Here is a 12,073-nt window from a genome sequence, read left to right as displayed (position 1 = left end):
CTTGGGGGGGCGGGGAGGGAAGAGGGCGCTAAGGAAAATCAGCATTTAATAAATGATGTTACATAGTACCATTTAAAGGAAAAAAAACTTCAATTTAATGTGTAACCTAACATTTAACATGCAGTTTAAACTCGGTTCCCCTGTTGAGAAGTCTGTCCTGGACAAACATTACTAAAGACAGGAGACTAACATTACAAAAGAAGACCACAAACTTTAGCAATTTGAACAGCGAGGTTCAGAGAATTTTCATAGTTTGTTTTCAAAGACAATCTAAGATAAGTTGTCTTATTTCCACATGCATGGCCCTTGTTCAAACTCACTTTCATCACAGAGTTAAATATGGTGATAAATCAGGCTTTCTAGTATTCAATAAATAAATAAATACCTTATAGGGCTCTCCAAAAAGGGGGATCTTTTCAGGAAATGCCTCTTTCTCTTGGTGAGCTTCCTGGTTGCGTCTTTCCTTCTCTCTAATTCGAAGCAGGTTTCTGTCTTCATTGTACAAGCTGTTTCAGATGCCACAAAAGAATAAAAATAATGAAATGTATCAGTGTCCAAGTTTTGCTATGCATATGTGCGTGTGTGAGGGAGACCAGGAGAGGTCAACAAGAAGTGATGACAAGGGTAAGGTTTTAAAGAAGGCCTAAGTCCCTCAACCCACTCCTGGATTAAAGGCTGTGACTCTCCGGCCTTGGGTCCTGGCTCCAGCAACCTAAGCATTCACTCTGGAATACTGACTCAAGACTGACTCCAAACTGAACAGTCTTTTATAGGCAGTCGTGGAACAGAGACAAGATTAGTGATATTTTTACTTTCAGCTTGCAAAATATGGGGTAGAGGTAGGAGCTTTTCATCTGACGGAGTCAGCAGGATGTGAACTTTAAAAAAGGCTGTTTTCCTGGATCAGTATTATACATTTTGGAAGATTAAAATCAAAAGGCTTATTTCATAATTAAAAGATTACCAAGCACCCAAAACAGCATTTACTTTATTCTCAGCCTATTCTACTGGGAGTGTCTTGGCATGTTAAACCCAAAAAGATAACTTTTATTTCTCATTTCAAATGTCAAGGATGGGAAAATCCAATTTTAGATGTCAGCTTTACCTACCAAGAAGTCTGATAATCTGACTGCCCTACTTAAACCACAAAAAATACATCCTAAATCATCAGCCCTGGCACCAAAAGGGGTTAAAAACGCATTCAACTGACAAATGGCAGAGAAGGAAACCAACCAGAGTGCAGTTTTAGCCAGTAGGTAAACCAAAGTGGGCCTGCCTCAGGTGGGCAACACAGGCCACACCCTCCTGAACCCCCACATGGGATATATAATAATGAAAACAGGAACTATAAACTGACTTTTTTTGCCCTCATACACTTGCTTCCAGGGCAGCTACTGAACCTTCTCCCCCAACATTATGTGAATAAATAAGGAAAACATTAAACTGTCCTGCTAAAACCGTATGTACCTTTAGAAACTCTAGTCCTGAACTCAGACACCCCTTTTACCTGACTTCTCTGCTCTCATGACTTCTCTTATTTCCTCTGCCAAAACCCTCTTACTGCTCTCCCTGCCTCCCCAACATCTTGTCCCTCTAAACTAGCCTTCTCATGGACATAAATACAATCTAAAGCTATAGGTTGTCATGCCACTATCCACATTTTAAAATACCAGGCATTTGGTGGCTCTTTGTTGCTGCAGAATAAACTCTAAACCCTTGCTTTGGCGCTAAAATCCCCCCAAGAATCTGGTACAGATCTACCCTAGATATTACCCCCCACTGTTTCCCTGCAGGCCTGCCCCATGCATTCTAACCAGCCAGCCATGTCCATTCCCCAAACATACCCTGGTAAAAGCAGTCTTTTGCATTCCACTCCCCACCCCAGAACTCTGAACGATAACCAATTCTTCCAAGACCAGCTTACCCATGAAATAGGATTCTCCTGCAAACCATCTCTGTATTCCAGGCATTCCAGACTATTCCTTACTCCTCCTTGATATCCAGACTTTGATGCTTTCATTCTAATCACACAAATTTCCTCTGCTTCTCTCTCAACCTCACATCCCCATCCCCAATTTTCAGCTACCAGCACATCTCCTGAGTGGTTCCAGAAGATACTGATTGCTTCTCTCTCCTCCTCACCTTTCCCCTAGAATGTGAACTCCATCAAAACAGAACCTCTCATTTATTTCTCTCCTGACACTTTACACAGAAACTGATCATTAAATATTTTTAAGTTAAAAAACAGCCACTAAGCTTACAGTGTATTTTTAAAAACTTACTTATAATTAAAAATAAAATTAACTCTGGAAGACATATGCAAAAACAATTTTTTTAAAAAACAGCCATTTAAAAAAGTGATTTTTCTCTATCTCCATAGCCTGAAGGTGGTAGGGAGTCTAGGGAGTCCAGCTATATTCACCTAGATGTGGAAAAGAATTCCCTGCTTAGACCACCATAACAAAAACTTTTCCTAAACGATGGATGTCTCAATGGCCTACTTTATAGGAGAACTACAAAGGGAACAATTTATGTTGAAGTCAACATACTGAAAGAGTGGAGAAAAAAACTAAATCAGAAACTGGCTTTGGAGTCTTCTTTAACAGAGTTTGAATCTCACATGTTTTGGACAGTCAAGATTTATCTCTGGTTGAAAGAAGCACAGTGGACTTGACCACTCAGGAATTCCTTTCAGTTATTTTAGAATTTCGGTAATTCCTCAATGGCTTTTAAAAAAAAAAAAAAAAAAGGAGGGTTGATCAGGAAGTAACTTTTTTCCTTCAAACTTGCTCTTTCCGCCACTTTCTTTGCAGAGGGGGTCGGAATGCAACTGTCCTGTGCGCAGCCTGAAGGGACGAGCGTCCCTTTTCCAAAGCTCCGTGGTATGAGGACTGGGCATGGGGTACACACAGGAGGAGAAGCAGCTTCCCCAGGGCATCTGCTTTACTATTCTCTCCCTTCCTGATTCTGCTGGTTCCAACACTAGAGTCCCGGCCCACTTCTGAATTGCTACCTTTGTCTCCAAAAAGGTAACCCCCAATGGCAAAATTCTCAGCTCCAGATTGAAAACTGGGGTGTGAACAAGTAGTGCCTCAACCATCAGGCCACCTGGGGTCCTCATGTAATTTTCCTATCAATGCCACAACATACCTGTAAGAAAAGCTACTCTGGCTTAAAAGTACTGAAGCATTTCTAAATTGATCAGCACCGCCTTATCAGTTCGTTAAGTTTCCCCACACACTTCTAGGTTTTAGTTCTTAAATAATAAAAATTGCTACGGAAATAATAAGAACCAATTTTACAACATTCCGAACAGTGGCTTATTGCTATGTGATTCAAAAATCAAGGTACCTCCCACAGGGAAGAGATCCCATTAAATTAGGGACTCTGCTTAATTAAAGGTTATACTTCATTAGATTAAAAAAGTTAAAACCCACATCAAGATTTTATTGGCAGACATATGTAATACTATACCAATTTTGAAACAAGCTTTGAATTTTTTTTTTTTTTTAGATTAACCACTACCCTTCTTCAACTGAAAAACCCAAAAATAGTGAGATGAGAAAAAACCTCACAAGTGGCCATGGTAGGATGAGTTTTAGGAGGTCTGGACTTTGTGAAAGAAACTCACTCTCCCCCCTCCCCCTCCCTTGGGTCTCACTCCCCAAGGCTCCCGGTCAGGGCAGAAGAAGGCAGAACAGACAGGAAGTGATGAGTCCACAACTCCCAGGACTACACTGGATAGGCTGTGGGCTCTCACTCTTCTGGACCGTCTACCTTCTCCTTGCCACTGACCAGGTTTTACCAGTTGTACTGGGGAGAGCTTTCTGATTTATTTGGCTTTTACTTCCTATAAGTTTTCAATGGTTTAAAGAACGGTTTGTTAAGGTTCATAAGCAATTTTTTTTTCAGGAATATCTTCTTTTTCTTGGTTTCATTTGGTATCAGGGGAAACACAAATTTTAAAAGTATCGAGACAATAGTAGCATAAGTAAGTAAATCACTGTTCAGCCTTACACATCATTTTTAATCCAAGCTACAAGAAAAGTGCGGGTGGATGGAAAATTTTCAATGAGGGGATTTTAGGTAGCAGTACATGTTCTACATGATTCACAGACTGTTAATTACCTTTGAATAATTACAAGTTGGCTATCACTTCATTTAATTAAAGGTGGCGTTTCTCCTCCGGTGTAGAGGAGAAAACATTCTCTCTCTCAGGATAACCTCATCCCGACATCAGCCTTCATCAGCCTTTCAGGGTCAGACTTCCTCATTGTTCCACACAGAACAGAGTGAGGCACAAGTGCTCCTTGCCTGCTCCCCACAGAGCATTTTGTATTAGAGGAGGAGTTCCCAAACCAGTGTGCACTAGAATCACCTGGAGGACCTGCTGGAATGTGGAGTGCAGAGACTTACCCCCCACCCCGAGTTTCTGAGTAAGTAGATCCCATGCAGGGCAAGTTTCTGGGTGGTTCTGAGGAGTACAAGAGAGCATATTCTTCTTGGGCTCTATGGATCACTTTAGTAAAGCTTACCCAAAACAGGAGCAACGATGACAGCAACAGCAGGCTGCCAAGGACTGCCACCACTTAGTGTCTGTTATTCGGTCAACACTGATGTAGGCACATCACACCTGTCCCCTATTTAATTTTCACAACACCTCCATGAGAGGGAGAGTATGACCCCCATTTCCCGGGTGGGGGGGGGGGGAGATAAAGCTCAGAGATTAATCCGCGGTAAATGATAGACCTTAAAATTCGAATGCAGGTCTGCTTGCCAAAAAAGAGTGTATTCTTAATCACAGTTCTGCTAGCAAGTTCTGCACAGCAAGGCTGTGTTAAGTAGGGCAACAACAAAGGCAGCGTGCTGTACGTGTGTTCACTCACAATCACTCGAAATTCCTTGTTCTCAAAGATAGGCGAGGTTTTATCCCTGCCAGCAGAGCAATCTCAGAACCACGAAATATGTTTGGTTAAATGTATCCACACGGGTCTGTCTTTGCTGACCGACCTGACACAGAGCCCTTGGAGAGACGGCCGGCCGGCAGCATGAAGTTATTCCTCCAATTATAAAAACTGCATTACAATTCTTATTTTAGAGGCCTTTTTTTTTTTTTTTTTTGGAGCCCTTTTTAATTTACACATTTGAGGTCTCTAGCCCCATGATAACCTCTGGATTCACAAGTCATGTCCAATGTGCTAAGGGGCTCTTCACATCCATTTCTTTCAAGGACAGGCTGTAAAGAAACTTGCACCAAACCTGCCATTCTACGCCCAACATCAGGGCGTAGAACTTCTGGCCACTGACCTAAGCCATGTTGCTTGGGCCATGATGCCTGTTGTCTGGTCAGCCCAGAAGTCCTCACCCAGGGAGAAAAAGGCCACCAAGTCAGAGGAGGCTCTGAAGCACTGACAGCACTCACAAACAAGGCCCCAGGGGTAGGGTGTGTGTGTGCAAAGTCTGAGCCCCGGAGCAGATAACCAGGAATTCCACCACAAGTCCACCTAAGTAAAATAGGGACTTACTGTCAGTTGCCACACTCCTGCTTTTGAGACATATACTACTGTCCACCAGCTGCAGAGGTGCAGTGCTGATAATCAAAAAGATCCCTGCAAAATGCAACAAACTACCTCCCTCTGCTTTTATTATTTTCTTTTAAAGATTTTTTATTTATTTATTTGACAGAGATTACAAGTAGACAGAAAGCCAGGCAGAGAGAGAGGAGGAAGCAGGCTCCCTGCTGAGCAGAGTCCTGGGATCATGACCTGAGCCAAAGGCAGAGGCCTTAACCCACTGAGCCACCCAGGCGCCGCCACTCGCCCTTTTTTTTTAAGTGAACCAGGAACCAAAGGGGAAGCCCTAGGCTTGAGTTTCCAGAGGCTGGTGTGCCTGGCAAAACACAAGTGCACAAGTCACTGCGAAGGGGGGCTGTGCCACAGATGCCTACAGCGATCGAATTCCGCCGCTCTCATCCACACAGGAGCCCAAGCGAGGCTGGGCAATCGAAAACACGCCAGGATGCTCTCACTTTCTGAGAGGCGGTGAAACTCCTGAGCAATTCAGAGCTGCCCGTTCAGCCCCTGAATGCAGTCATTTAGTCAAGCCCATGCTGGGGCCTGTCGGGGCCCACTGACTCCGACTTTTCAAATGCTCCTCCTTGGGGTTGTGGGTGGGTGTGGCAAAACACTGTGATACAAGGACGAAATCACAGCTCCTTAGGGAATAATGAGAGCAATCCTCTTTCTCACCCTCCCTTGCACTGAAAAAGGAGAGGAATGGACGTGGAAGGAGGAACAGACGGTACCAGGAAGGCCCGCGTGGAGCGTGAGCTGTGGGGCAGCATGCGGCTAGGCCATCGTCTGGCTGGGAGCACCTTCTTCCAGGCTGGAGCCCACGGGCCCTGCTGCTAATCTAGGTTAGTCATGCAGGATCACTGGATGCCACTGGGCGCTTCCATGGCAACACTGGGCCCATGGGGCAGGCTGTGCACAGCTGACTACCCATTTATCACCCTTGACTGACCACTTCACACAGACCTGCCTCTGATAGATGTGACCAACTCTCTAGAACTCACGTTTAAAAGTTTAATTCTCCCTTGGGGGACAGAGTGTAATTTCTCCAGTGTAGTCATCTCCCGAGGCATGGAAGAGACATTTGGCTGGAAGGGAAGGAAAAATCCTCAGATCAACAACGTACATTCATTTTGGAAAAGAAGGAGTCTTTTTACTGCTTTAGGAGCAGCACTACACCATTCTGATTTGAATATACAAAAGATCAAACAAAACGAAAAACCCTCAAATCTGTTCACAAAAGTTGGGCAACCCTGGTTTAGAGACAGCGACAGAACATGTCACAAACCAAGAGGCAGAAGGATGGCAGGTTTGGGATCTTACTCTTGTGCAAGCGACCTTTCTATTTTATTTTGAAAACCACCCCTGTTGACTTTTACAGTCTATCTTCTGGCCCTTTTTTCCCAGGTTTCTCTAGCCGGACAATCTAACATCCAGGGAACATTTTTCACACACTACAGAAAAAAGTCAATATACTTCAAAGCACAAAGTTTGCTTTGTCATTAAAACTGTATCACTCATCAATACAGTTTAAACATGTTAGAATGAAGAAATGTTGCTTCAAAGAATGGAAAATCTTTTCTTTCACTTTGTGCATATGAAAGAATTTGCAAAAAGCTTTCTTGTAATAAAAATCACTAGGCTAAATCTTCCAAAGATTTCACCTTTATTACTTCCCCCATCACCTAATACACACGACACAAAGGAAAGACAATCAAAGACTTAATCCTTAATTTCAAAAACCAAATCTGATTTAATATAAAAGATAAGTTATCAGCCAAGTGAAACGACAAAACAGCATTATGTCACCGTTGTTTTCCTGGAGGAGCTCCCAGGGGATCATCTCAAAGTAAGAGCTCTCTGCTACTCACTTCTGCTTGCCACAGAAGACTCAGCCTCATTAGAATACTGCAAGAGTTGTACAGAACTCCATTTTGCAAAATTAAATCAGCCTTTAAGATTTTTTTACGTTATATAAAGGCATACTATAAGTTTTAAACTGAGAGAGAGAGCCTCTACCCAGGCAAACTTGAGTAAAAGTCAGTCACTTCCATCCTAATGAGAGTCATGTTAATTTACCTTTCAAAATCAATCTGCCACTTACTTTGCTGAATGCATGTTAATAGGTAGCAAAGGTCTGAAAGGATTCACTTATAAAAATCTATCAAGAAGGAGCACCAGGTTAGGGTGGAGGAGGTAAGTGGTAGTGTCGTGGTTTAGGGGATATTTTAACTTTTTTTTCCCCCCACAAGAAAGTATCCATTTACTATTTGTGTACTTAAAATTTTTGATTAAAAACAAAAGAAAATGTCTCGTATAACAACATCAAGATCAGGGCTAAAGAAATACAAAGGTGTTGAACATTTTGTCAGTAATCCTCACTGGAACCTATGAACACTGATTTGGACGCTGGACTCAGTCTTCTTCTTTTTTTAAATATTTTATTTATTTATTTGACAGAGAGAGAGAGGGAGACAGCAAGAGAGGGAACACAAGCAGAGTGAGTGAGAGGGAGAGAAGGAGACTCACCGCTAAGCAGGGAGCCCAACTCGGGGGCTTGATGGCTTGATCCCAGGACTCTGAGATCATGACCTGAGCCCACGGCAGCGCTTAACGACTGAGCCACCCAGGCGCCCCTAAATATGTCTTTTACCTTTTTTTTTTTTTTAATATTTTAGTTATTTGAGAGAGCATGCGCACAAGCAGGGGGATCAGCAGGGGGATCAGAGGAGGAGAAGCAGGCTCCCTGCTGAACAGGGAGCTCGATGTGGGGCTCAATTCCAGGACCCCAGGATCATGACCTGGGCCGAAGGCAGACGTTTAACAACTGAGCCACCAAGGCATCCCTGGACTCAGTCGTCTATCATTACTAATAATTATAGGCCATCTGCATAAGGCAGTGCATTAGAGACTATGTTCCGAAGTCCAAACACCAGCAGCTGTTATTTAGAAAAGTAGTCTTAATAGATCATAAATATATTTCAAGAGGCATATTTACCCTATTGATGGAAAAGCACAAGAATTTGTCTTCTCCAATGGTCTTAAAAGGCCAGTGAGGAAAACTGTGTGGGTGGGGATATACAGCTCTAACAAGAGGAGGATGAGGGGAGGGGAGACAGATGAGCAACTGCATTTCTATGTGTAGGACATAGTCCCTTATCTTCTAAACATGTTTTTTTTTTTTTAATGCATTTTAACATCAAAAAAAAAGAAAAAGAACTAGTACTGACTGAGGAAGGTCATCATGCAAATGGCACAATTACACAAACCACAACAGTAAGAAATGGCTCCTGATCTTGAAGATTTGACGATCTATATATGCTAGGGGTTAGTAAATATGCCATTTGAAATGAGAAGACATGAACGTTACTGAGAAATTCCAGAGAACGGCAGTCTCTCGGAGGGATCCCTAAAATGCTGACAGTTCTTACTTCCAGTTAACTGAAAGCAGATACAGAAATCACTCTCCCTTCCCACAGTGGCAAAAGGCTCCCTAGAGATAAATCTGCCACCTGACTATTTCTGTCCCCCCATTTAGTTAGAAAGGTCCCCGGTGTTCCGAGCTCCCTCAGTCGCCTGCTTTACTGGCAACTGCACATTTGGCACCAATGAGAAACATGGGTAGCAGCTGTTGGCTCTTCCCCTACAGGTCTCATCTGTACTAGGATCAACCAGAGCACTGGCCTCATTACCATGCCGTTCTTCTTACACACTCAACTGACCATGAAGGACCACATCACATACCTATAAAATAATGAGGCTGGTGAAAGTCTGCTCATTACAGCCACAAAATAAAAGAATGCAGTGGTCACAAACGAAGAAGGTAGACTAGCAAGCTCAAAGTTCTGGGCTTTTCTTTAAATGCTTGTCTCATTTAATTTACACTCAACAACAACAACAAATGTTTGGGGTATTAAACCTATTAAGCATCCAAAATTCAAATAAAGCGTCGTGTGGACTTCCTACTTCCGACTCGGAGTATGGCCCCAACAGGCTCCTTGCCTGGGCAACTCTGCTCCACACAGGTACCTCATCGAATTTTCTAAAAATCATGAATCTGATCTTATTATTCACCTACTTACAACTTTCTCCGAGCCAAATGCTGCCTACAGGATTAAAGATGATTGGTGGTTAAGCCAAGCAACACCATTCACGGTTGGGCTTCAATGAGAAGCCTCTAACCTTCAGGGAGTAAGACCTCTTTCTGCTTATTTCTCACCCCAAAGTAGATAAGACCCATTTCTGCCCCCTCTCTCTCTCTTCTAGACACTACAAAAACAAGAAAATGGGAGGCATGGGGGAAAAAGCCCAGCCCTTGCCTCTGCCAGTTCTCTCATGAACTCCTCCCTTGACTTCCAAAACCTTCTGAAATATCCCTGCCCCTCCATCACAGTCCCCAGCCCCAACATCCACTCTCACCTCCCATCCCTGCTGTGAATGATTCCTTTCTCCGGGATACATCTGTTTTTGCAAATCTATACATGTTTACATTTACAAAAACCAGATAGACTGCACATGTGCCTACAGATTTTCTTTATTAGACTGAGCTCCTTAAAGGCAAGGACTACTCCTGAGAACACAATGCTTAGTAAAAAGTGATGCTTATTACACATCTTTGACTTAATGATTATATTCAAACATTACTCAATTTCAAACAATCCAGAATTCTACTCAAGTCTGCCAGTCTTATTCATTATCTGATGACAAAATATGATTCACTGTCTCATACCTAAAACTGACTTTACCAGATTGTTGTACCCATCAAATGACTCAAGCTTGGAAGGAGGCTGACAGCTCTCTTTCCTAGGTCAGCCACGAAAGCTGCCTCAGCAAACACCGTATGTTTATCAGTTAATATTACAGGCTTTCATTTTTCAGTTTGCTCTATTACTAGTCATGAAAGTTCAAGTATACTACACCAAAAAAAAAAAGTGTGTTGTATTTATAGCAAACACACATTTAATTTTAAATCAAATAAGATTCAGAATGATATTAATAAGCTGCCTCTAGGACTAAATCTTCAACAACAAAAATCCCACAATGAAAAATCTCTCCATGCTGTTATAAATGCATAGTGGGGAAAACAAAAAATACAAGATCTAAAGAGTTTTAAAACACAAATGAGATTATGTGGCTCCTTCTAGGGCTGAAAGATCACCATAGGCTTCCCTTAGCGTTCAAGAATAAAACCCAGAAGCCTCACCTAGAAGGCTCCATCCGGGGCACACCTCTTTTTTTTTTAAATTAACATATAATGTATTATCTGCCCCAGGGGTACGTGAATCGTCAGGTTTACACATTTCACAGCACTCACCATAGCACACACCCTCCTCAATGTCCATTACCCAGTCACTCTATCCATCTCCCCCACCCCTGTGAGATTAAGAGTCTCTTATCTGTTTGTCTCCCTCCCGATCCCATCTTGTTTCATTTTTTTCCCTCCCTACCCCCCATGACTCCGCCTGCCTCTCAATTTCCTCATATTAGAGAGATCATATGATAATTGTCTTTCTCTGATTGACTTATTTCACTCAGCATAATACCCTCTAGTTCCATCCACATTGTTGCAAATGGCAAGATTTCATTTCTTTTGATGGCTGCATAATATTCCACTGTATGTGTGTGTGTGTGTGTGTGTGTGTGTGTGTATACACATACATACACACACACCACATATATACCACTTCTTCTTTCTCCATTCATCTGTTGATGAACATCTAGGTTCTTTCCATAGTTTGGCTATTGTGGACATTGCTGCTATAAACATTGAGGTGCACGTGCCCCTTCGGAACACTTCGTTTGTATCTTTAGGGTAAATACCCAGTAGTGCAATTCCTGGATCATAGGGTAGCTCTATTTTCAACTTTTTGAGGAACCTCCATGCTGTTTTCCAGAGTGGCTGCACCAGGTTGCATTCCCAACAACAGTGTAGGAGGGTTTCCCTTTTTCCACATCCTGTCTAACATCTGTCATTCCCTGACTTGTTAATTTTAGCCATTCTGACTGGTGTGAGGTGGTATCTCATTGAGCACACCTCCTCTTAAATACTACCTCCAAATATATTCCCCTCCCTCTGCCCTTCTCAAATACTAGCCACAACGGCCCTTTCATTCCTGGAATGAGTGGAGCAGTGCATTGCTGATCCCCACCTGAATGCTCTGTCCAGAGAGCTGAGGGCCTTGTCACCAACACCTCAGGTTAAGCGCACTCTTCCACGAGGTCCCAGATCCAAATGGGCACTTGGCCCCACCAGCAGGAGTTCTGCAGCACTCCTCCCTGCTTCATCTCTTTATCACTATCTAAACCTATCTTGTCTATCCATTTATCTGTTTAAATTATGTCTGGCTCTCCACCCTCACCTCCTCCAAGAATGTAAGTTTCAGAAGGTCAGTTAACGTTTCTCTCTCCCACCACACTGTGTACCCAGCACTAATCCATTAGGCTAAACAAGTATTGGCTGAATGGATGGAAATCTGTATACAGATGCAGAACCTCAAGTAGTG

General features: G+C 42.8%; 1 protein-coding gene across 1 annotated transcript in view; it reads right to left on the bottom strand.

Annotated features, from left to right (window-relative positions):
* AFF1 (ALF transcription elongation factor 1) overlaps positions 1 to 12,073 on the bottom strand; it is a 201,351-nt gene that overhangs the window by 90,715 nt on the left and 98,563 nt on the right. The window contains exon 3 of the mRNA XM_080797454.1: positions 386 to 506. Within this exon, the coding sequence (XP_080653580.1) occupies positions 386 to 506 (121 nt within the window). The remainder of the gene's footprint in view (positions 1 to 385; positions 507 to 12,073) is intronic.

Source organism: Martes martes, assembly GCF_963455335.1.
Source record: "Martes martes genome assembly, chromosome: 2".
Classification (NCBI taxonomy): Eukaryota; Metazoa; Chordata; class Mammalia; order Carnivora; family Mustelidae; genus Martes; species Martes martes.
The sequence above is the reverse complement of the archived record's forward strand: the minus strand, read 5'-3'. Positions and strand labels throughout refer to the sequence as shown.